The sequence below is a fragment of the Suillus subaureus genome (assembly GCF_016647635.1).
Source record: "Suillus subaureus strain MN1 chromosome Unknown BJ212scaffold_5, whole genome shotgun sequence".
Lineage (NCBI taxonomy): Eukaryota > Fungi > Basidiomycota > Agaricomycetes > Boletales > Suillaceae > Suillus > Suillus subaureus.
Genome location: NW_024538561.1, coordinates 567,237 through 590,173, shown reverse-complemented (window position 1 = coordinate 590,173; position 22,937 = coordinate 567,237). Strand labels below are relative to the sequence as shown.

The 22,937-nt window shown below is 48.6% G+C and overlaps 12 protein-coding genes across 12 annotated transcripts; 5 read left to right on the top strand and 7 right to left on the bottom strand.

Moving 5' to 3' along the window:
• Window positions 1-87: 87 nt before the first annotated feature.
• Window positions 88-3,466, top strand: BJ212DRAFT_1540263 (helicase C-terminal domain-containing protein; the record flags this gene model as incomplete). The annotated part of the gene is given in 16 exon segments (XM_041341836.1): window positions 88-240; window positions 290-392; window positions 446-598; window positions 675-771; window positions 825-1,186; window positions 1,242-1,321; window positions 1,374-1,469; window positions 1,524-1,623; window positions 1,673-1,995; window positions 2,042-2,084; window positions 2,104-2,220; window positions 2,269-2,402; window positions 2,452-2,772; window positions 2,821-2,911; window positions 2,959-3,219; window positions 3,276-3,466. The coding sequence occupies 16 exon segments, from the start codon at window positions 88-90 to the stop codon at window positions 3,464-3,466; spliced, it is 2,625 nt and encodes an 874-aa protein (XP_041196992.1).
• Window positions 3,467-4,588: 1,122 nt separating this feature from the next.
• BJ212DRAFT_1263377 (Sodium/calcium exchanger protein-domain-containing protein) lies at window positions 4,589-8,125 on the top strand (the record flags this gene model as incomplete). The annotated part of the gene is made up of 7 exons (XM_041330338.1): window positions 4,589-6,439; window positions 6,500-6,658; window positions 6,718-7,384; window positions 7,443-7,590; window positions 7,651-7,767; window positions 7,833-7,946; window positions 7,996-8,125. 7 exons carry the CDS (start codon window positions 4,589-4,591, stop codon window positions 8,123-8,125), a joined length of 3,186 nt encoding a protein of 1,061 aa, XP_041196991.1.
• A 19-nt stretch (window positions 8,126-8,144) lies between these two features.
• On the bottom strand, window positions 8,145-10,598 carry BJ212DRAFT_814449 (CPSF A subunit region-domain-containing protein). Its single transcript, XM_041344126.1, has 8 exons — window positions 9,952-10,598; window positions 9,785-9,904; window positions 9,578-9,731; window positions 9,264-9,529; window positions 8,965-9,213; window positions 8,805-8,913; window positions 8,575-8,758; window positions 8,145-8,522 (listed from the first exon to the last, which is right to left on the bottom strand). Exons 1-8 carry the CDS (start codon window positions 10,261-10,263, stop codon window positions 8,309-8,311), a joined length of 1,608 nt encoding a protein of 535 aa, XP_041196990.1. The 5' UTR covers window positions 10,264-10,598; the 3' UTR covers window positions 8,145-8,308.
• Window positions 10,367-11,476, bottom strand: BJ212DRAFT_814480 (uncharacterized protein). Its single transcript, XM_041344127.1, has 3 exons — window positions 11,162-11,476; window positions 10,970-11,114; window positions 10,367-10,915 (listed from the first exon to the last, which is right to left on the bottom strand). Exons 2-3 carry the CDS (start codon window positions 11,098-11,100, stop codon window positions 10,471-10,473), a joined length of 576 nt encoding a protein of 191 aa, XP_041196989.1. The 5' UTR covers window positions 11,101-11,114; window positions 11,162-11,476; the 3' UTR covers window positions 10,367-10,470.
• BJ212DRAFT_1329026 (mono-functional DNA-alkylating methyl methanesulfonate N-term-domain-containing protein) lies at window positions 11,094-12,496 on the bottom strand. The gene is made up of 4 exons (XM_041334679.1): window positions 12,224-12,496; window positions 11,695-12,174; window positions 11,527-11,647; window positions 11,094-11,473 (listed from the first exon to the last, which is right to left on the bottom strand). Exons 2-4 carry the CDS (start codon window positions 12,120-12,122, stop codon window positions 11,138-11,140), a joined length of 885 nt encoding a protein of 294 aa, XP_041196988.1. The 5' UTR covers window positions 12,123-12,174; window positions 12,224-12,496; the 3' UTR covers window positions 11,094-11,137.
• Window positions 12,064-12,845, bottom strand: BJ212DRAFT_814414 (uncharacterized protein). Its single transcript, XM_041344125.1, has 2 exons — window positions 12,552-12,845; window positions 12,064-12,174 (listed from the first exon to the last, which is right to left on the bottom strand). The coding sequence occupies exons 1-2, from the start codon at window positions 12,756-12,758 to the stop codon at window positions 12,166-12,168; spliced, it is 216 nt and encodes a 71-aa protein (XP_041196987.1). The 5' UTR covers window positions 12,759-12,845; the 3' UTR covers window positions 12,064-12,165.
• A 154-nt stretch (window positions 12,846-12,999) lies between these two features.
• On the bottom strand, window positions 13,000-14,279 carry BJ212DRAFT_1263343 (Mdm33 family-domain-containing protein; the record flags this gene model as incomplete). Its single annotated transcript, XM_041330334.1, has 2 exons — window positions 13,000-13,763; window positions 13,820-14,279. The coding sequence occupies 2 exons, from the start codon at window positions 14,277-14,279 to the stop codon at window positions 13,000-13,002; spliced, it is 1,224 nt and encodes a 407-aa protein (XP_041196986.1).
• A 284-nt stretch (window positions 14,280-14,563) lies between these two features.
• BJ212DRAFT_1476995 (uncharacterized protein) lies at window positions 14,564-16,914 on the bottom strand (the record flags this gene model as incomplete). The annotated part of the gene is made up of 3 exons (XM_041339470.1): window positions 14,564-15,040; window positions 15,095-16,666; window positions 16,732-16,914. The coding sequence occupies 3 exons, from the start codon at window positions 16,912-16,914 to the stop codon at window positions 14,564-14,566; spliced, it is 2,232 nt and encodes a 743-aa protein (XP_041196985.1).
• Window positions 16,915-17,519: 605 nt separating this feature from the next.
• On the top strand, window positions 17,520-18,302 carry BJ212DRAFT_1329016 (uncharacterized protein). The gene is made up of 3 exons (XM_041334678.1): window positions 17,520-17,575; window positions 17,627-17,711; window positions 17,759-18,302. Exons 2-3 carry the CDS (start codon window positions 17,628-17,630, stop codon window positions 18,236-18,238), a joined length of 564 nt encoding a protein of 187 aa, XP_041196984.1. The 5' UTR covers window positions 17,520-17,575; window position 17,627; the 3' UTR covers window positions 18,239-18,302.
• On the top strand, window positions 18,303-19,906 carry BJ212DRAFT_1329011 (UAA transporter). The gene is made up of 6 exons (XM_041334677.1): window positions 18,303-18,370; window positions 18,426-18,465; window positions 18,525-18,549; window positions 18,603-19,521; window positions 19,579-19,718; window positions 19,768-19,906. Exons 1-6 carry the CDS (start codon window positions 18,357-18,359, stop codon window positions 19,824-19,826), a joined length of 1,197 nt encoding a protein of 398 aa, XP_041196983.1. The 5' UTR covers window positions 18,303-18,356; the 3' UTR covers window positions 19,827-19,906.
• A 156-nt stretch (window positions 19,907-20,062) lies between these two features.
• BJ212DRAFT_1263196 (phosphatases II) lies at window positions 20,063-21,100 on the bottom strand (the record flags this gene model as incomplete). Its single annotated transcript, XM_041330326.1, has 6 exons — window positions 20,063-20,224; window positions 20,340-20,479; window positions 20,534-20,595; window positions 20,645-20,767; window positions 20,853-20,960; window positions 21,015-21,100. 6 exons carry the CDS (start codon window positions 21,098-21,100, stop codon window positions 20,063-20,065), a joined length of 681 nt encoding a protein of 226 aa, XP_041196982.1.
• A 389-nt stretch (window positions 21,101-21,489) lies between these two features.
• Window positions 21,490-22,912, top strand: BJ212DRAFT_1263443 (CobW/HypB/UreG, nucleotide-binding domain-containing protein; the record flags this gene model as incomplete). Its single annotated transcript, XM_041330346.1, has 7 exons — window positions 21,490-21,572; window positions 21,631-21,697; window positions 21,752-21,761; window positions 21,811-21,999; window positions 22,056-22,165; window positions 22,220-22,266; window positions 22,318-22,912. The coding sequence occupies 7 exons, from the start codon at window positions 21,490-21,492 to the stop codon at window positions 22,910-22,912; spliced, it is 1,101 nt and encodes a 366-aa protein (XP_041196981.1).
• Window positions 22,913-22,937: the final 25 nt, after the last annotated feature.

The following is a 22,937-nucleotide window of genomic DNA, read 5'->3' as shown; positions in this document are numbered from 1 at the left end:
GTGGCGCACCGGTGAATTTTCAAGGTGCCAGTGAAGTGATTGACGCGTTCGGTTACGCGTTCGAGCACCTCAGTACTGCTGTTCGGCATGGACAACGATGACCTCGTCCTTTCCACTCCAAGCAATTTCCCAGCATTTCCATACGATCCGCCGTATTCGATACAAATAGACTTGATGAGTCACATCTATACATCAATCGAGAAAAGGCATGTTACCATCGTGGAGAGTCCTACAGGCACCGTGAGTGTTTGTACCAGCTGACCAACTAATTTCTGACGCAGAGAATCAGGGTAAGACGCTAAGTCTGCTGTGCTCGAGCCTATCGTGGCTTGTGGACGAGAAAGACCGCGCGCGCAAAGGCCAGTTATTGCAGCAGTCCCTCTCGAGTACCGGTCAGTGGTAGGTCTCTGTAGGTCTTGCAAGCAACATCCTAAAGCCACATCAGCGCCATCATGGGTAGCAGCTCAGGCTCTCGATATTCGGAAGCGCGAGTTGGAGGCAGAGGATAAGGAATACGAGGAACGCCTCGCCAAAGCTCGGAAGACCGAGGCTCATTTTCGTATGCTGGCTCGGGCACGGGTTGCCAAAAAGCAAGTGCGTGCCCTCGATATTCACATTTGGGCTCAACCTATTTACTCCATCCAAGTAGCGCGTGACAGTCGACCTTGTGCGAGACCATGTTGGCGAGGACGCATATCTTCCAGACGATGACTGTGAAGATAGCCAGAATAACTTCTCCCCCGCTGTTCGCGCTCTGATGGCAAAGTCAGGGTCAAACTTTGTTGATGTGAGACAAAACTAACATTTACGAACAGAATGGACAGGAATAACAAACGTGATCCAGCCTCTCAAGGAGACGAGCCGTCCTGCACGAAAATATATTATGCTTCTCGCACACATTCACAACTTTCACAGGTCCTGCCCGAATTGACCAAGCTCAAGTTCAAACATCTCGCTTTGGGCAGTACTGTTCCAGATGAGAGCACAGTGGGAAACATGTCTCGAGCTGATCGCGATCTTTGCCAAAAGAAACGGGCCCTCGAGGACGTAGATAGTGATAAGTGCGAAGCTGATCTGCGTCGGTGGCGGACTGTATCCCTTGGATCTCGCAAACAGCTGTGTATTAACGAGGACGCAAGGTCAAGGCCAGGAGATATAGACGAGAGATGCCGGGAATTACTGGAAGGTACCAAATCAGTTAAGACTCAAGTGTTCATTGATCATCGTGGATATACTCACAGGGAAGCAAAATAAACGGTGTCAATATTTGCCTCCGGTGGGTGATGACATCCGCATGCTTGATCTACGAGATCAGATTCTGGTTAGTGAAGGTGGTACATTCGAGTGAACGGTGCTGATGAGTTCTTTTCAAGGCGTCACCGAAAGACATAGAAGACCTTGCCACTGCTGGAAAAAATACACAGACTTGCCCTTATTACGGATCTAGACGAGCGATACCTCAGGCAGAGGTCAGCAAGTAATTCCATTGATGTGCCTTGCTGGATCTCATGCTGAATTTTCAGCTTATTACTCTGCCTTATAACCTGTTGTTGCAGAAGACCGCCCGAGAAGCCCTGGGAATCGACTTGACTAACCAGGTCGTTATCATTGATGAGGCGCATAGTATGCATCTCACCTAGACCACCCTCTATAGTGACTTAATTTGCCTCAGACTTGATACCAACTCTATTATCACTTTCAAGTGTCCGCCTCACATCCAATATCCTATCGACCTCATTGAAACAGGTTTCAGTGTATTACAAAAAATTTCGCAACCGGCTGTCTGCAATGCATGCATTGCATCTGAAGAGGCTTCTTAATTTCCTGGATGCATTCCAGAGAGTCGCAATGGATTGGATAGCCCAGAAATTGAGCGCCAAATCCAAAAGCCAAGATACTGAAGTTATGACCGTGCAAGATTTCATCCACAGGCTCGGGAGAAAAGTCGAGGGTATTAATCTCCTTGAAATTGAGTCGTATCTTAAGCGCAGCAAAGTACGTTGCACTAGCTTGATTATGTGTTTTTTCTAATTACTCGCAGATAGCACGGAAGATATCTCGTTATGCTGTCGATGTTTCTGAAGGTTTGTACACCTTGACAAGGGCGCGATCATATCATTGAGTTTGCAGGGGAAAATTCTGGAAATTCATCGGGTGTGGCCACGCCGCCACTGCATACGATTGAAGCACTGATGTTGGGACTGGCGGGCGCAAGTGAAGGTGGGCTAAGCCACACCGAAGTTGTTTCTTTGTTCATCATTGTTATAGACGGGAGATTAATCTTCTCTGCTGTTGGAGATGCTGTCGAGATTAAATACCAGCTACTGAATCCATCGGCGTTGTTCCGCGATGTCGTGGAGGTGGCACGTTCAGTGGTGCTTGCTGGTGGGACCATGTCGCCGGTAAGCAGCTTCCATTAATTTTCTTGCAATACAGTGACGTCGGAGATAGATGTCTGCTGTAGTGTCCGAGCTTTTCACATATTTGCCTCTAAACAGGCTGACGACTTTCTCTTGTGGTCATATTATCCCGGCATCCAACGTGCAGACATTGTTGCTTACGAAAGGGCCTTCAGGCTTGGACCTAGAGTTCAAGTTCGCGCAACAGAGCAATCGGCAGGTCGTGTCCGAGTTAGGTCAGATCGTATTGAATTTCTGCAACGTCGTGCCTGGAGGAATAGTTGTCTTCTTCCCTTCCTATGCATCACTGAATTTTGCAAGAGAAGCTTGGAGCCAGAGTGGATCATTAGACAAATTCAGCGTGAAGAAAAAAGTAAGTGCCTCTCAGTCATAGGAGACGGCTTATTGACTATGTGTTTAGGTCTTCTTGGAACCACAGGAAAGTTCAGGAGTTGAAATAATCCTACGGGAGTATGCTATAGCTGCCAAAACACATGTAAGTCTAATGAGCTGTTGCTTCTCCGCCATCATAAATATTTTCTTTTGAAGACACTACTAGATAAGAAGACTGGCGCAATACTGTTTGCAGTTATCGGTGCTAAGCTTTCAGAAGGGCTGAACTTTTCGGATGATCTCGCTCGTGCTGTTGTTGTAATTGGGTTACCTTTTGCCAACAAAAATTCTCCGGAGCTGCAGGAGCGGATGCGGCACGCAAATCAAATAGAGTCACGATCTGCTGTAAGGAGACATGCTGGTGGTAAAGACGCAGCAGCAGAAATGTATGAGAACATGTGCATGAACGCAGTCAATCAGAGTATAGGTGAGCACATCTGATGGTTGTAATATATTCAAAACGTTTACTAAGCCCTGCGCAAGGCCGAGCCATCCGACATCGTGGTGATTGGGCTTCTCTCGTACTTATCGATCGGCGGTTCACGTCACCTGCGATTCGCGGGAAACTACCGCAATGGCTAAGAGATGATGTGGCAGTCTGTGAGACCTTTGGCCAGGCGATGAAGCACCTAGGGAACTTCTATCGAGAGAAGAAACAACGTATAGTATGTTGATATGGATGTACCGCGACGCAATGTAAGGATCTCAAGACATGGTTACATAGTGAGCTCTGAGGGTAGAACTGTAGGCTGCTCGGCCCAGGCTGAGCCCCAAACAACACCACTACAAGTATGTGGATTTGTCTGGTGTTTGGCGAAACAGGTCAAAGACAGGACAGGACAGACGCAAATTCAAATGCGAACGCACTGGCACATGAAGATGCATGAGCAGCGCCCGGGAGAATATTGTGACCAGTGGAGTATATAATGCCATAAATATTTCACGATCCGTGGAGGTTGCGTATTTGAGTATGCGCCAATTGGTTAGGGATGTATGACGTTGACGGAATATTGATGAGATGAAAAACACAATAAAAGTAAATATCATGTACCATGTCATTGACAGCGGAGACAAGGAGGAGAGACGTCAGCAGGATGTCAACGTGGACACTAACTCCCCTAGGAGACAACCCTACATATTTGCATATGTACCACCACGACCTAGGGGCGCAAAACTACCGTGATCCAGAAAGTCCGGGAGGTGTCTGATGAGTACCTCAAGGTCTTTGAGGGTCATAACCATGATCTGTGATAATGTCCGTTGGCAGTCCCTCCGATCCGAGACGATCCGCCAGAGGTAAAAATACTGATTTTCGTGAGCTGCAGTTGGAGATTCTAAAGCGGCAAGGGCCTCGATGGAGTCTGAGTGTCTGAATGCAGATCCAAATTATCTTATCATCATAAGAAACCCTGCTAAAACTGTAGAGAGAACTAGAAGTCCTTCAAGTTATCAGGTATCATTTGTTTCTTCGATTATAAATTATGGTAGGGCCTGAAAAAATAATCTATTTCAAGTTGGAGATTTGCAACACATGGCAGCGTCAAAGGGTCTATATGTTTTGGAGGCTACGGCGGGAGTCCTTACCTGAAATCTGAGGACGTCCGAGTCCTTGCAGGTACGTACGGTATATGTGATATATATATAGATCTACCTAATGCAGAATTTCGAACGTAATCATGTAACTGTCTTGAGAGGTTCTTCCTTGTACTGGACCTGCCTCGTCACGAGAGACTAGTCGGTAGGAACACTAGAGTACTTGCTTGTGCAAGTGCATCCCAAACTCAAGTCCAGTAAACATGGACAACCATGACAACCAAGAGCTCTCTACGACGCCCACTCCAACCAGTCACCTCCATATCCACCGCAGCAGAAGCCATAGTTCGCACTGGTCACCCACTGAGACACCAACGCACCATAATGTAGGGACATCCTACTTTTCTTCCTCATCACCGACACCGCGGGCATTGTACCCACAGCCATCCATTAGCCATAGTTTATCAAACAACCGCACCCGCAGCACCAGTACCAGCAGCTCTCGTCACCCTCGCCGTTCAATCAGGGATAACGATGTGCTCAGCGAGGATGAAGAGGTTAGCTATGAAGATAATGTCAATGACAGAGGTGTTGGGGGAAGCAGAGATCGTGGCAAAGGTATTGCATCCTCACAAGACCAGGAGGGAGAAGTGGAAGAAGAAGGGGATAGTGAAGAACGAGAGACAGGCTCGGAACACGATGACTCAAACAGCAGAGATGATGATGATCCTATTACAGTCAAAGATCGTCAGTCGCTCATCAACGTTCAGCATCCCTTTGGTTTGCCCATTTGGAAACCTGCATTGTACAAGAAATCGCGCTCCGTCACTCGCCATGCGGATGCTGCGCTACACTCTGTCCCTTCTGCTCAGGCAGAGCGCCACCTCCTCCCGGGAAATATTTTCTGGGTTTTCTGCTTTGGTTGGTGGCTTGCGCTGGCCTGCTTCGCCGTCTCTGCTTTGTTGTGTCTCGTTCCACTTGGTGGCAAACGCTATGCTGTCCTCATGTTCGGTTTGGGTTGGTACCTCGCATGGCCATTTGGCAAGTATGTCAAAGGGGATGCTGAGGGCAATGACGAAGAAAGCACACTCCCACCCGGGGATGTTGGGCCTATTTGTAGCGCTGGCACTGTTAATGCCAACACGTCCCTCTCTCGCACGCCCACCATCACCCCAAATACTAATAGCGAACAAACTTTCCTCCGTCCTCCAGCTCCCTCCAAATCTTACGGAGCCGCCCCAAGCCCGACCGACCATACGCCGTATGACAAGATATCCGCTGACTGGTTGGGCAGGGCCATCTTCTGGATCCTATTCATAACGCTCGTTGCCCCACTCCTTCTGCTCACCTGCATTGCCTGCTGGGCACTCATTATCACTGTCCCGATGGCCAAGCTCAACTGGGCTCTCATCAAATACATATTCGCATCTCCTACCCGGATACGCTTCTGTGCTGCGCCACTCGTCCCACCTAGTGCAGCCAAGACACCCCGCCTCGCGGCTGGTCAGGCTGTCCCTTCTACGACTGGCCATAAGAGCACCGTACTGCTATGTGTCTATCGTGCTGTTGGATGGAAATACTACAAATACACTGTTGGAGGCGTTAATATCATTTTCGTCAATCTCCTCCCGCTTGTCTTCTTCGTTATCCTCGATGGATTCGTGCTCATGCCTATGGCAGAGGATCTGGAGCATGCAGGCGAGCATGTCCCTCGCATCCTTGCCCTCGTTGCCTCAAAGGCACTCATTTTCCTTATGAGTCTTGCGAGTGTCATTCCTCTTTCTTACTTCATTGGCATGGCTGTGGCGAGCATCAGCGCCCAAAGCTCTATCGGCATGGGCGCCGTTATCAATGCCACATTTGGAAGTGTCGTCGAAGTCGTCCTCTATTCTATCGCGTTGACCGTAGGCAAAGGACGTCTCGTTGAAGGGTCTATTGTGGGATCTTTATTAGCGGGGGTACTGCTGATGCCTGGTATGAGTATGTGCGCCGGCGCGTTGAGGAAGAAGGAGATGAAGTTCAATGCCAAGAGCGCAGGCGTAACGAGCATGATGTTAATCATGGCATTTATTGGAACGCTAACACCGACGTTGTTCTATCAAACATATGGAAATGTAAGTCTTTTTCTCCTTTTGTGTATTTCCGGCAGAAAACATATATTGACCCTGCTACAGTTCCAGCTAATTTGTAGCGGATGTCCTGACGGCTCCCGCGGCTCGTCCGAGTGGAAATGCGACCAGTGCTATTACCAGCACCCGGACCCTGTTGAAGATCCATTTTATCAGTCTACAGTGAAGAGCCTCATGTACTTTTGTGCTGTGATTTTACTGTTTGTGAGTCCCCCTCTCTATTTTGATGTGTACAATACTTATAACACTTATACTCGCCGTAGTCGTATTTGATAGGCCTGTGGTTTTCTCTCCGCACACATGCCACTCAGATATGGCAGAACCCACAACCGCTCCTGCAGCCCCTCGACCTTCCACCCACGAATCCATCTCGCCTCTCGCTCTACCAACATAACCGTCCTCACTCCAGTGCAACCACAGGGAGTACGGCGCAATCCCCGCCGTCGCAGATTCCACCGACTATTCGCGAGCCACGTCCGCGGCCGGAGGGGTCCCGTGAGCGAATGCGGTTCGAGGACGATCCCCGATTTCAGACCCCGGCCCCACATCTTATCGCTCCGACGGTGAATACCGTACCTCTCACTTCCCCTTCGATGCTTCGACGTGTTTCCTACGCCCCGCATACCACTCCCCAAAGCGCACAATCTCAAACACACTACACACCTCTTCTCGAGTCCGTTGACCATGCCATTAAGTCTACCGGTGCCCTGCCCCTGCCCTCTACTATGTCTACCGATGACTTTACGCGTGCAGTAGCTGTCGCAACTGTCAGCGCCCTTCGCCACCAGCACGCGCATACTCGGGCAGCCCGCGCAAGCGTGGCTGAGGAGGAACATGGATCAGCTCATGGACACGAGGCACCAGAGTGGAGCCGTGTAACAAGTGCGGCAGTGTTACTGTCATGTACGGCTTTATATGCCGTCATTGCCGGTACGTCTGCATTTTCATTCCCGATTTTGGTGTAGTCGCTGATTAATCGGGACACTAGAGCTCCTTGTGGATATGGTAGACGTCGTACTGAAAGACTCTGGGATCGAGGAAAAGTTCTTGGGAATCACTTTGTTCGCGCTGGTGCCCAATACTACGGAATTCATGAATGCTATCTCGTTTGCCCTGAACGGAAATATCTCGCTAAGGTACTCTTCAGCCTGTTTGTCTCCCTTCACACCTAACCGTTTGTGATCTTTCTTCCCCAGTGTTGAGATTGGCTCTGCCTATGCCTTGCAGGTCTGTCTGCTCCAGATTCCGGCCATGGTTGCGTTCTCCGCTTGGTATGCGCCCGACAAAATGGGTGAGATCACGAATGCATTTACGTGCGTATCAAAACATGCTCGTGATGTTGTTAGTGATAAATTCATTTACCCTTATATCTCTCTAGGCTCGTATTCCCGCGCTGGGATGTCATCGCGATCATCTTGTCCGTCTTTCTGATGACCTATACCTATATCGAGGCCAAGAGTAATTACCACCGTGGAAGTATCCTCATTTTGAGGTAAGTATCTATCTTGGGTTATATTGTACGACATGTTGATGTGTCACAGCTACGTTGTCCTTGTTTCCGGATTTTATTTCGCTCCGCGCAAGTCTAATGACCAGGAAGACGTTGTTGTGGTTGGAGATATTGGGGCTCTTTCTGTCGTCTCACAGTTGTATGCGGCCCTCTGGGCGTAGGAACACAAATACTACGCGCGTATGGTTACCCTCTCTCCAACTACCATCCGTTCGTTTGATATAACGATCAGTAGTCGTAGTTAATCTTTATCTCTATAACAGGATACTCGCATTCGACGGTTAATGAAGTTGAGAGTTGGTTTAGAGTAATCAAATTGCAACTTCAGTTAATCCCTCGTTCGATCAATGCATGCTTTGCATGCTCTCAAGCACCTTCTGAATCCTGTCTGCTGATATCGTGAGTTTTTCAGGCTCACTTTGTCCATCCATAATCCGCTTGAGCGCTTGGGGGTTTCCCACAAACTGTAAGAAGCGCTCCAGGAAGTCGCCATCGAGGAACCCAAAGGACGACGCATCCGCGTCACTGCGACCGCGGACATTCTTTGGCGTGCGGTACCTATGTGCAAAGTGAATTGGATGACTATTGGAAGTGACGGCTTATGACACACTTTGTGTGATTTGGCCCTTCTTGTTTCTGGATATAGTTGGACAAGTTACGTTGAAGGCCGGTGAGGTCCAATGCAAGGTCATCGGCAAGATCGATGATGGCACCGATAAGGCCGACAGACGTAAAGAATAACTGTTGGGGCTGCATCGGCGCATCGAGCGAAACCTCCTGAGACGACAGTGTGCCTAATATGCATAAGCATGGGAAAGTCACGATAAGGGGTACGCCCACCAGGCAGGAACTTGTTGACCAAGTCCCCAAGGAAGTAATTTCCGTCTCTCTCTAGGAGCTGCCGCGTGCCCGAGTTCTGGAGACTGAAGGTATAAAGGTTGTATTCGCTCTGAACACAAGAGATTGAGTGCACAACGTCAAACAATGGACCTCGGCTTACATTTGCACCAATCAGGGTGGAGTTGCTTGTGAGCTCGACACAGGTGGGCCACAGTGCGCCATAATCTCTGGCAATCAAGTGCAGTCGGTTGTCCTCGAGCCGCAACATTGAGATCGAGCTGATTGCGTCACCTAACAGAATGATATCGCCGCGAGACGCGAGACTGGTCACTAGATAGTTATGGTTCCACGTTGCTATTTTCGCCATTATCATATTTCCGCTCTCTGTGTCCATCTTGAAGACAACGACCTGTAGAACAAATAAGTGGCTAATATACAATTTATATGCTGATTCATCACCATGCTATTAACTGCGGCAGCGATCATAGAATTCACGGAAGTCAAAGCGTAGGGGCATCCCTTGACGTTATACGAGGTTGCGACAGACATGTTTACCTGCAATGCGTTCGACGTCATCTCCAGAACAAAAACGCGTCCCTTGGAGGCTTCGGTATCTTCATCTTCGAGTGTCACCGCTGCTACACACAGATACGATCCGGAATTCGTTGTGAAGGACAGCAGTGACGTCGGTTCCTCGCCTTGCTCCAGATTGAAATGCCCGAGCTCTATGTCATGTCATCAGAAAACTTTTTTGTGCGTTGGACTTGGCTCACTATTAAACGATATGTCATCAAAGACTTGTATGGAACCCCTGATATCCTCCAAATCGCCGACACGAGCCGGGGTTATGCAACGACATGCGACGGCAAAAACTCTAAGCGCAGGAATATGCGTAACGCGTAAGGGATTGTTGAGGCCGAGGGGTATCTGAGAACTAACTGTCAGCTGGACTCCAATAAAAGGTAAGTCTTTTGACCCACAGAGCGAATATGCAATTTATCGAAGTTGTTCACGTTCCCGAAGACCAGGCCATCGGAGTTGGCAAGGATTATGGACGATGGGTAAGCACTTGTACTCAATTCCGCTGCAGCTGTCACGTCCTACGAACTGGTTGGTCAAGAACAATGTCGAGAAAAGCATCACAGACCTTGAGTATAAGTGGCGAATACATCAACCTCTCTTTTTCCCAGAATAAAATTGCTGTCCGGCTTCCACATGCAAGCACTGCTTGTCTCGTACCGATCCGACACGAACGCATTGTTACGGGAAGACTTCCAATGGAAACCAGTTTCTGGTCAAGTAGTTGATCATTTCGATACACAAATGACGCAATAGAACCATCCGTGAGCCCGATGAGTAGGTGTACATTTGACAACTTGGAGTCGCCAGATATGAAATTGTACAACAGCAGTGAGCGGGGTGCAGAGGAGAATATAGGGGTCGTTGCAATTGTGGGCATGGTCCCATCTGTGGGTCTCAGTGAGAGTATCTCGACGTGCTTAGATGTCCAGAATCCGACCACAATATTTAACGCGAAGGGCTTGGCTTGATCCTGCGGAAGACACGAAACTGCTGAAATCTCCGCATCGCGATTATTGTGCACAAAGTTGCGCTCCCTGTAGTAATGCACAAATAATCAATCAGATCTTCGCCTAGATGCTCATACTCACCTCAGCTTGATAAATCGCTTGTCATCCACATTCAGAGTCAACACTACCACCCTCCCCCAGTTGAGTGCAAGCACAACCTGACTCGCGTTGATATTTGCAGCTACAATCTCTCGCCCCTTCCACAGTCCCTCCTTACCAGGATCCGCAAACTTTTCCAAGGTCCATAGTTCACTAGCTCTCGAGTACTGTCGCACGCCGGGGTCATACTCAAGTAATAGCAGGCCTTTCGAAACGACCTGTATAACAAACCTAGAGTCTACATAGTCAGACTTATTTTCCGCGTTGCGCGTGCGTCGAAGGATATTTGAAACTGCGATAGTAGGTAAATCGGTGATAAAACCGGTATTTTTGTCGCCGTCGATACTGGAGATTGATGAAGCATTGTCAAAACGAAAAACGTGCGTTTCCTGCAGAGTTGAGACCACGATGTGCGCATAATCGCTGAATTACATCGTCAGCGGTTCTAAAAGATGTCGGGACGAATGAAAAACTTACGGCGCACAGTACATCTCTTTCAGTGGCCAGATATGGGTGACATTCCCGAGCCCCTGAACTGTCGCTTTCTCGGAAAGTCCGCGCCACTCCGTATGACTTTGATGCTCCCCGTGCTTCTGCCACCAGAGCATGTTACAATTTCGTTCTACATCACTTCAGCCCACGAAGTCAGTGGACAATGATTTGACATACCTGTCCACTGCCATCCGTGTCGATCAACACAGCATCAAGTATTGGAGCGAGATTGTTGAAGGACTCCAGCTCGGTCACGTAACTCCCCATTCCAACGACGATATAACCCGATACATCGTTGTTTCTACCTGACACATGGGAGTTGAGTGCATTAGGGTTGATGGTCGATATCGTGGATGGAACAGGCAATGTAGGGGCGTCGAGCACAGAAGATGGAGTAGTGGTAATCTGGAGCAACTGCGAGCTACCAAAGTGTGAGCCGTTGTAGAAAACTTGATTAGCAAGATAGGTCAATGTGGTTGATGCAGATGTCTTAGTGAACACGATCAGCACAAGAACGATCAGCGGGACTTGAGCAGACCTACCTCTCCGAGCGCCATCAATGTCAGCGTCGTGCCTCCAGAAAGGTTTATCGAAAGCAACGCGAGCCTTCCATAGCGGTCCCCAATCAAGTACTTTCGCTCCTTATCGTCAATACGACACCATCTAACACCAGGTGAGCCCGCAGTCTCGATTCTACAAACGGAACGCACGCAGTAACTTCTGCCCATGGCCATTCTACTGCGGCTCTAGCTTTCCGTTTCTTCCACTCCACCCCCTTCTCTTTATTATTTGCTTCTGCATCTCCAGTAGTTTTCCTCTTATCTGCACGTTTCTTCTTGCTCTCCCTCTTCGCCCGTGTTTCGACGTCCACAAAATCATACAGCATGATCTTTCGCCCACCGATAATGAGGATACCACCTTCGAAATCATCGTCGTCATCATTGTAAGAGGGGATGTATATGATAGTAGGGGTTCCATCGTCGTCCATGACTGTACTAAACAGTTTGCCTGGGACAGGGAGTGAGGGGAGGAGTGGCGAGGGTAACGGGGAAAGCTGTAGATCCTCAATAGAAAGGTCACGAGTAAGAAGCTGGAGGCGTTGTTGGTAGTCGATATGCATCATTGCCAAGGTATACATATCCCGAGATGTTGACACAAAAGTGATGTCCAGAAGGTTGAGCTCAGTTATTCTGACGAGAAAGCGTGAGCACAATTAGCGCGAATAATGCCACGACATACGATGCATCAAAGTCACGGTCATATCCTCCGTTTTGGTCAAGCACCACGACCTTGAGCTTGCCTGTGTACGCACTCACGACAGCCACACCCCCTGAAGGGTCGACCAGAAGGGTGTGACAGAATTCTGCCGGCCGAGCACTGTGCTCAAATAATGGAAGATATTTCGTGACAGTAATCCCCGTTGATCCTGCGCCATTCACAGTAAAAGATAGGAATATAAGCTCTGGCTCCGGGTGATCGGTAAGCACGAGCAGGCTGATACTGCTCCTGCTCTAGAAAACGAGCCCCATGGTCTTAATATGACACTACAGTGCAGGTTGTTGCTCACCAAGACTGGCACAGCTCTGATAACCCTGACTCTTCCCCAGATATCAAGACCCTGTTGATGACGGAGCCCTTCTGGAAGTAGCGCATAGATATCAAGCCTATTTGGCTTTGCAACGACAAGAAACTCTGAGGGTTGCTCATCTTTCAACCTAAATTTGAGCGAATCTACGACAGATGACGCCGGGTGAAAGGTGGTAACGACCTTCATGGCAGCTAGCACAGCCACTACACTATGGAAAGTGCCACTTTGTCAAGGTCTAAATCACGTGAACTTCTAAAGGCGGCCCGGCCCCTATCGTGCGGTGTGGTGGTTGCAATAATATTAATGGAGCATAGTGTGCAGGGTCTAGATCTAAACGACTAGGTACACTGGTGTCGCTATGAGATTCAGAAGCGCTAGCTGGTGAGAGGAGTCGGCTCGCATAAGTGTGCAAAACCTCTCACCGACACTAACTTCCGAAAAGATTTCGAGCCACAAGGGTGACTGCACCACCTGCAATAGCGCTGCCCACAATAAGCAGTACCTCCCGGTCTTGAATCATTCGTGATACCGGATATGACCATATAGACGAGTGCTCCAGCCAAGTGCTCACTTGTCTCCCAGCGACAGATTCAGATACTGCCACAATTGGCGCTGGCAACGAGCTGGGCAGATCTCGAGCATCGTATGCCGCCCTTTCCACAATCTCTGAGATCAATCGCTCCTGCTTTACCAGCCGCTTGTCCAAATTTGCACTCCCAGACTCTATCAAAGCTTGGGTCTCCGCAGCTATCTCTTCCACCTTCTTTTCGAACGTTTGCGCTAGTCTCCGCCTCTTCCATGGCTCAACCACCACGATCGCCAGTATGAACACCACCACATTGACCCCAAGCACCATCATACTCCCATAGGTACTCGCACTTCGGATCTTGTCACTCCACACTTGCTCCTCGTGGTACCTAGCCAGAATGGCGCGCATGAGCTCTCCAAACTCTCTATCCAACGCATCTTCATTCTCGGAGACCTTGGCTTTCGTCGCGACCTCGTGCTGTTCCAGGTGGTGATCTGAACGCACGAGAGAAGTAAAGGCGCTGACGTCGCTGTCTGTCCACGAAGATTTACGCTGCAAGAGCTCATTCACTTGGCGCTGGGAAAGAGAGCGCTGTAAGACAGCATCATCATACGCCGTCTTAGCTTCTCGAGCTGCTTGACGAGTAGCCTTGATTCTAGCCTCTTGGTCAACATAAGTCTCAGTTGTAGCACAGACACAGTAAGGGAATGCAGCACACCTTGTTCGACTACCCGTTGTTTAAGCGCATCAATCTGCTCGTAGCCTGTTACGCGGTTGAGTTGAGAGCCCAATTGAAAAAATTTTGCGGACGTCCTCTGCGTGAACTCGTCTGTGCGTTGGCGGAGTTCGTCTGTTTGCTGCTTGAATCCAGCAGTTGCAAGTGCTATCCAATCTCCGATGCGCTGTTTGATGGTGTCTAGATCGCGTGCGGATATCTTGGAGTTGAGTCGGCGAGGAGAGTCGGCAGGCTGGACTTTTGAACCAGCAGACGCAGTTCCGGGTGGAGATCTAACGCCCTCAGGCACGTTGGCATGAGTTTCCCGGTGGGGTTGGGCTTGCGAGTCAACATTTGACGGCCCCGGAGACAGGGAAGTCGTTGATTGCGCATTAGGGCGCAGACATGAATGGGAGAAAGTGCGTAGATTGTTCGCTGGTCTCCATGCCCTAGTCCGCAACATGATAACGCCTGGACCAAAGTAGTTGAGCAGTGCTTCCGAGCCGCCCCGACAAGCGATAGATCTGGGTAGCGCCAGGTAGCGCCTGATGAAACAACTATTTTAAGTATCAGGACTTGCCTATGAGATAATAACACCGCCAACAGATAAGCTGCAAGAAAAGTGCAACGGAACAAATGTTCGTGCAGTTTACATAAGTCTATTGCAATATAATATCGGAGTGTCGTGTCACAGTGCGTTGACGTGTCATGAGCTGGCAAATAAGCAACCTACACCAATAATACCCTCTAGCTCCAGACATCCAGCATTAACCGTGAGCGTTCCTTCATTAGCTTGACCTCGGCCGCACCATCTGCCTCACTCCCACCCTTCGCTTCGCCCAAAATTCGTGCTAGAACTTCCTCTACTGCCTTACTCATCGCTTTAGCGTCACCACATATGTATACATATCCCTTCCCATTCAAGATAGCGTCAGCGACATTCTTCCGGTCGTCCCAAATGAGATCCTGCACGTAAATCTTGCTACCGTCGGACTTGTACGGCGGCTCCCGCGAAAATGCGCAGTGCATCGTGAATTTGCCCTTTAGCTCGGCAGTGTATTGTGGCCACTCGTCTTTGTAGAGGAAGTCTTCCGTTGACTTACGGCAACCGTAGAAGAGTGAGATTTGACCCCAGTCTGCCAGAGCATCATCACCATTTTTCTCAAGTGTTCGGCGGGCAAGAGCAACACGTTCTTGGACGAACCCTCGGAAAGGCGCAACACCCTTAGCAGTATCTGTGAGCGGAAAGCTACAAACTACCTTAACAAATAGACTTACGGTACCAGGTCCAACCATGATGACAGGGCTCTTGGGGTTTGTCGGTAGCCTGAACGTCGAACGGCGAACATGGACAGGAATCTTGTAAACATCCTCAGCCCTGTGTGCCCCGCGGGGACCCTCGATGGCATACGCCGGCAACGATACGTGTTCAAGCCCCTCGCTAGCGGCAGGGGTCTCACCATTAGCGGCGTGTTTGATATTGAGCAAGAAATTTGAGCCAACACCATGTACCCAACGAGGAGTAACAAGCTTGTTGGCAATGGACTCGTATTTGAGAACAACAGCCGTCACGTGCACAGAAGTAGGGTTAAGCTTGGGGCTGCTCGAGATAGAGTAATAGCGAGGTTGCAAACGAGGGATCGATGAAATGACGATATCAAAGGGAATGGCCCAGGCAGTGGTGTTCTGGGGCGTAGGGTGGGCACTGATGTCATTGCCTGCAGCCAGTTGAAGGACCTCGCCAAGCTTTAAACATCCATTCGTAACAACAATTGCATACTCCTCCTTATTTGAGTTAAGGTTACGCATGAACGCGTCGGCCTCAGGAGAGGGCGCAAACTTGGCAAGAACACCGAGGATCTGACGACCAGCGACAGCACTGATATCGATATAATGGCGGAGGACGCTGATATAGGTTGAAGGGACGGGGAATGGAACCTTTGCAAGAGCAGGGTCGAGCGAATCGACGTTTATAACAGTATCTTTCTTGGAGTAGAGTCCAAGTGCACAAAGGAGACGGTCGACCTCAGCGTCAGGGTTGAGAGGCCAGACACCGACGTGATCGCCGTGTTGGTACGTGATCCCAGAACCTTCGATGTCAAGCTCGACATGGACGCAGTTACGATCTCCACCAACCTGGAAAAGTTCGCGAGACACCTTGACCGAAGAGGCGTACGGGTTCTTAGCATCATGGATGCCTTTAGTCTTTGTAAGGGCACGTGCAGAAAGTTCGCCTGCAGACCAAAATAAGAGGCGTACAAAAATGGACAGCGGCTCCTTACCAAGATAAACTTTTTCCGGAGGGTGGGATTCTAATTCGGTAACAGCGAAATCTGGGGTATCACCACCTTGACCCTCTTCTACACCCAAAGCTTCAGCGAATGCAGGCCAAAAAGTGTCCTTCCACTCTAGGTAGTCCTCTTCCATGCTCTTATCGTCATCTCCCTCGCCACGCTCGCCGACCCTGACTGCACCCATTTTCTCGAGTTCGGCATCTACCTGACGTGCTATGGCATTATAGTGTTCGTAAGTCCTGTTACCCAAACCAAAAACGACATATTTGAGTCCCTCGAGTCTATGTTGACCGTTACTGAACTCAAATGCAGAATCGGTCAAACTTTCCATGAGCTGGACTGCGTTATCGGTGGGTTCACCCTCGCCATAGGTAGCCATGACAAAAATGACACAACTATCCTCGGCGATCTGATCTAGATTCTCAAAGTCGTATTCCTCGGGGTCGCAGACGAGGGATGCGAGTCCGAACTTGGTTTTTGCCTCTTTAGCAATGCGGATTGCATATTCCTCGGCAGTACCAGTTTGCGAACCATAGAATATGATGAGACGTTTTTTCTGACAAGAATATCAGAGATATGATACATTGATGCGATCATGGAGCTTGGAAGTTAATAGCTTACCCCTTCCTTCATTTTAGCAATAAAATCTCGGGGGTTTCCATGGCCATTCGCAAGTTTCGAGGGAGCAACCGGGACAGCTTTGGACGTCGAAGAAGAGAATATTGAATCACGAAAAAGATACGCAGCAGCTAGGACCACGCCTAGTGCGAGTATTGCAACGTCCGAGGAGGACGCGACAGCCATTAGTGGACGAAACCTGGAGGAAATAATTGTAGAGAAAAGGAAACCGAGGAAGGAAGAGCAGTACTATAAGAGCAGGAATCGCTTGAGAAAAGTTAAAGGACAAGAAGCGTAGCGATGCAAGGCACTGAATGCCGACGTGGCGAATTTTCCACGCACATTTCCATCCGATTATATATAATTAGTCAGAAAATACTTTTTTGAATTGAATTGAATCTGGGGCTATGAATTGACTATACTAGTGCTAGTGGAGATCGGAGGTCCTTGCCAAACGGCATGTAATCCCAAATGACTACCTGTGCTAGTAGAAACCCAAAGCGATGTAATATTTTTTGACTCCATGTTGTCCAATTTCTATCAGTTTCCATGAATATTACCGGTATTCAAGCTACCCGCATCAAATACCCGAAGGCCTTATCTTGACTAATCACAGTGACGGATGAGCTTGTTGCAACGGAAGACGTTGGATGCGTCTCGATGGTCCGATTGATCGGATTCACATGGTGCTGCTAACGAGGACTTGCTAGCTAACGAGGGAATGGTCTACGTGGCGGTGGCGCTGCTAACGGGTCTGTTTCAGACAGCAGATAGTAATCCTTATGTAAACATTTGTAACTGTACTTATTTCCTCTCGGACTCGGGAGATCATCTCGTAGAAGTCTTAGTGAGACAATTCAAACATGTTTGTCGTCAGCATCTGAATCCAGCTTTACAGCATGGATTCACCCTGGGAGGAAGATCCACGAGCAGATTATGCTCCTGAAGCAGACTGGGCAAAACTCTCTAATGAGTTCACAAACGTTTGCGCACTCACGATTTATTCTTCCCTTGATTGATATATCTGTAGTCTGGATACCGAGAAGGTATAATCGCGGGCAAGGAATCCGCACTTCAAGAAGGTTTCGACGCTGGTTTCGCGCATGTAGGAGCTCCAATAGGTCGTGATTTGGGATCAATGCGTGGCGTAATCTCTGCGATTACATCATTCTTGAGTTCAAAAATCCAACAAGACTCAACAACTCTAACAACGGCACGCGAAATATCATCTTCGCTTGCAGGCGTTCGCTTCTCCGATATCGGTCCTCCCGATCAGGAAGCAGAGCAACACGCCAGAGAGCATCTTGATGCAAATGATGATCCAGTTGGACAGAGTGAGGAACTTTTGCAGAAGAAAGACATGGAGGGATTAGAAGATATGCTGCAGAGGCTCACTGCCGGTGCTACAAGTAGACCGTCGCAGGGTAGGCCGACTAGAGAGGACGTGATCCGTTTGAAGGAAGGTATTCTTACCCTGAGTGATCAGCTGGGCTTGGATATTACACCCTAGTTTAGGGTTAGGTCTTACATTGACACGTACTACTTTACAGCTAACTAGCTACATTCAACTACGCTCGTTGCTCAAATTTCAAACTTGTTTCAACACTTTTACTTTGCGTGCCCGCACAATGTCAGTCCTTCGGTGAGCCCTTTCACTAAGAGAACCCGCATCCATGTTCACGAGCTTTGAATGCCAGGCTTGGACTATGTGTTCTCGGAGTCTACTCCATGTTTCTAGTATGCTAATTTCACTAATTCTGACGAAAGACAGATGACCTCACCAGCGTTATGCTCAGCTATGGGCTGTGGCACAGGAACGACGTAGGTACAACGTATCAAAACCAACCAATGCAGGAACTAAGATAGCCTCTTAGTATCAGTTCCGTTCCAACACATTGACGGACAATCAACACACAAGTTCAAGTCCGCACTCTTCCTCGGAACTTGTCAGAGCTTCCTGAGCTCGCTGTCTGCCCTCGCATACATAGTCATCCGTGGAAAACCAGGGTCATCACTATCGTCTCTACTGGGCTTGGACCTCGCCTCTATGGCACAAACGAGCAATTCATCCAATTCCAAAACAAACGGATCTCCAAGCACTAAAGTAAATGGCCATGCCCATTCCTCAAGCGCACCGTCGCACACTTCTTCGTCCACATCCAAAACCCTCCTCTTGCGCTACCTCCAGGTATCGGCTTTTATCACACTAGCTGCTCCATTCGGCTTCGCAGCCCTCTCGTACATAACCTATCCTACAATGGTCTTGGGGAAGTCCTGCAAGCTCGTCCCAGTGATACTCATGAATGTCGTCATGTACAGGAGGCGCTTTGCTCCACATAAATACATCGTGGTCGCGATGGTCACAGCCGGCATCAGTGTCTTCATGGGCTTCGGGAATGAAAAGCCATCAAAAACCTCGTCCAATGGCGAGCAGGGTCCTTATGGACAGCTGATTGGCATTCTCTACCTTGTCATTAACCTCATTCTCGACGGTGCGGTGAACTCGACGCAAGATGAAGTGTTCGTTCGGTACAAGGTGACCGGGCAACAGATGATGTTCTGGATCAATCTATTCTGCACGCTGTTGAGTACGGCGCTTGGAACACTTCCCTTGCCGCACATCCCCGTGCTTCACCCCTCGAGCGGTTTGCAATCGGAATTTGCAAATGCAATTGGGTTTATAAGGACGCATCCTTCTGTTATCGTACCACTAGTCCAGTTTTCTTTGACTGGCGCTCTTGGGCAGCTGTTTATCTTCGAGACGTTACAGCATTTTGGATCGCTGACTTTAGTGTTCGTAATCCTTTTCTGGAGTTTCTGTCACCCTCTTTACTCACCACAAATTCGCAGAATGATTACGTTGACAAGAAAGATGTTCACCATGGTTCTCTCTGTGGTACTTTATGACCACAAGCTCACCCTTGGGCAGTGGGTAGGCGCGGGCATTGTGTTTGGGGGCATCTCGGTTGAAGCGTGGGTAAAACGCAAAGGTTAGAGCCTTGTTGCTGCGGATACCTTATGTCTGATTACTTTCTTCAGAGGTCCATGCGAAGCGTGTCCTGCAGGAGAAAGAGAAGGCAAAGATCAAGTCACTATAGATCATACCCAGTTGACAACTGGGTCATATTGGACCCCAATAGAATTTATACCATTCATTTATCATGATAGAACACGAAATCCTTCTAAAAGCAAGTATACGGTAGTGGTAGACTAAAGAGAATTGAACTAAAGGAAAAGAAGAAAGTCCCAAGAAAGACGGTCACAAATCCGTTGCCATTGCGTCGTCATCGACGAATACCCTTTTGCGGTCTTCCTCTCTGATGGATTGTTAAACTTAGGAGACACAAAGAACAGGGGATAATTTCCAGAAACGAACACACCTGAATTCCTCGTCGTCGTCGTCATCACCTCTCTTCCTCCGGGAGACAACTCTTTGCATCTGCCCCTGCGGAAATCCGGCGACTGCGACGGATGCCTTGTATATCGACTCGTATTCCTGGGGTACAGCATAAGGACATAAAGCTCCTCACAGAAGGCTTCGTTGTGGTGCAAGACAAAGGGTCGGGGTACAGGAATGCAAAGCTGACCAAACTCGGGGACACGAAACTCACCTTGATCTGTGTCAAAAAGCCGCCGTTTGGCGAAATACAATAGCGACGATTTTGAACAAGATGAAGAGCATCCTCCCATGACAACTGACAGCGACGCATGACAAACATGACAACAAATGCAGGTGATAGGGAAATTCCGCCTGTGTTGTAAGTGGACTGAGTTGGCGCTGCGAACAATTAAGCGCAGAGCGCACCGTTGCAGTGAACAAGAACAGTGCCCTTTTTATTTAATGATTCGGTAATGAAATTATGAGCTCTGGCTGACTGTTAGCATGTTCATGGAATATCGTGCAGCAAATACAGACTGCGGGAACAGGCGAATGACGTTTTGGTCTTCGTTATCCTCCACATCCAATACGAGGTACTCAAAACGTTCTGGGAAACGTGGTTTCACGGAGAATGCTTCCTTCTTATCGCGTATACAGAGTCTTGAGATAGAATTTTAGGGGATGAAATAAGAGACGCGTCTATTAATCAGTTGAGCCGTCAATCCAAAGAGGGTTTGAACTTCACATGTGAGTGACGCCAAGCGAGTTAAGCACCTCGAGCGACTTTGATGCCTGGAAAGGGCCTAGTAGAAGGCCAGGAATGATCTCTTGACATTCCCGACGCATTTCATACCTGGTAAATGGAGCGCTTTCATAGCTGTAGCATAAGAACGTGTGCGGCGCATACCTCCATTCCACATCACCTGGGCCCTGGATCAAGTTTTTGAGGGGTTCATCTGTCAGCGGAAACACACTATTCGAAGAAGTTGACATAGTAGATGGAAAAGACATGAATGAGTACTAGTACTAGTGACACCGTGCCATAAAACGGAAGTCACTTAAGAGCATTCCGTAAGGTTCGGAAGCAGTACGGTCACCATCTCATCGGCAAGCTCAGCTCTCGCCTTCGTTCTACTGCAACCTCGATTGATCTGCTCGACCAGTAAGCACATCTCCATATGGTCGTTCGCTTTACTGATATAAACTCAGTCATACTCAGTCACTTAGAGAGAGTCCCAAAGTTATAGCACTCAAGATCAAAGTCATGGACTTCGATGATGATATACCGTATGTGCGCAGTATGTTTCAGTTTGTCGCTCGTTTGCTCTGCTAATAATTTACTGCTGACAAGGATGTTGATCGAACATGAAGATCAAGCGCTCATGCCTGATTTTGTCTCAACTCGTCGAGTGCCATGCACAATCATCAGTGGCTTTCTTGGGGCGGGGAAATCAACCCTGCTGAGGTATGCGAAATACCCAGCATCACGCGCACCGTGCACCTACTCTCTCATCGTTCATTAGGCGTATTTTAACGGAGCGTCACGGGTATCGAATAGCCGTGATTATGAATGAATTTGGCGATACTTCAGTGAGCATCGATTTAATCTGCTCATAATTACGTCTATTGAACATCCATCGGAAGAGCATCGAAGGTTTTCACTATCCTAACCATGTGAAGTCCCTCGCTAACATTAAGTATAGCTAAAGCTATTGGTATCTCTTCGGAAGATGACCCAACAGCAGAGAAGTCACAGGAGTTCCTTGAGTTGGCAAATGGATGTCTATGCTGTTCTATCAAAGACGCTGGCGTAGCTGCCATTGAAAAACTTATGCAAAGGAAAGGTGCCTTTGACCATATCTTACTAGAAACTACTGGCCTTGCTGATCCTGGTAAGCAGTCTGTGATTCGTTCTCGATGCCTTACATATAACTTTTGTATTTCCTAGGTCCTATCGCGTCCATGTTCTGGCTTAATGAGGAGTATGCCGCTGGTTTAGGTCGACAGATTTCCCTGGATGGCGTAGTCTGTGTCGTCGACGCTGTCTTTGGCCAACAGGTACATTGACACTTTTCTGATTTGTGCAAATTCATCCGCTAAATCATACCCTAGCAAATGGAAGAAGATCATTCTGTCGACGGCATTGGCGAAAGCCTCAGGTAATTATGGATCACATTTTGAATCTGGTTCGCGACTTACAGCATCTCCAGACAGATAGCATGCTCCGATGTTATTTTGCTGAACAAAGTCGATCTAGCATCAGAAGGACAATTGCGCTCGACTGAAGAACTCATACAAAGGGTCAATCCCTCTGCTCCAATTCACCGAACTGTTCGCGGTCAGATTGATCTAGCCCATATCATGAACATCAATGCATACGCAGGGGGGACAAAGGGGTTGCGATCTGCGCAGCACCAGCATGGCGATGATGACAATCATGACCACGCCGTCTCCGCTAAGCACTATGAATTGCGTGGCATATCTAGTCTGCAGATCACTCTTCCTACGTTAACCCGTCACCGTCTTCAAGAACTGGACGAGTGGATACGTACGGTGCTGTGGGAGAACCGAATCCCAGACAGTGACCGTCAGACTGGACTATCGGAACTCAAGGTCCTTCGTTGTAAGGGTCTTTTCGTGATACAATCTGGGGAGCAGTACGTTCTGCAGGGCGTGCAGAGTATGTATGACCTATCCTTAGTAGAAGGAGATGTTACAGGTATTCCTGATTCAGGGAAGTTGGTGTTGATAGGGAAGGGTTTAAACGACTCGGTGAGGCAAAGCCTCAAGAGATTGTTAGTGTAGGGAGCTCAGCTTGTTACATACGTAT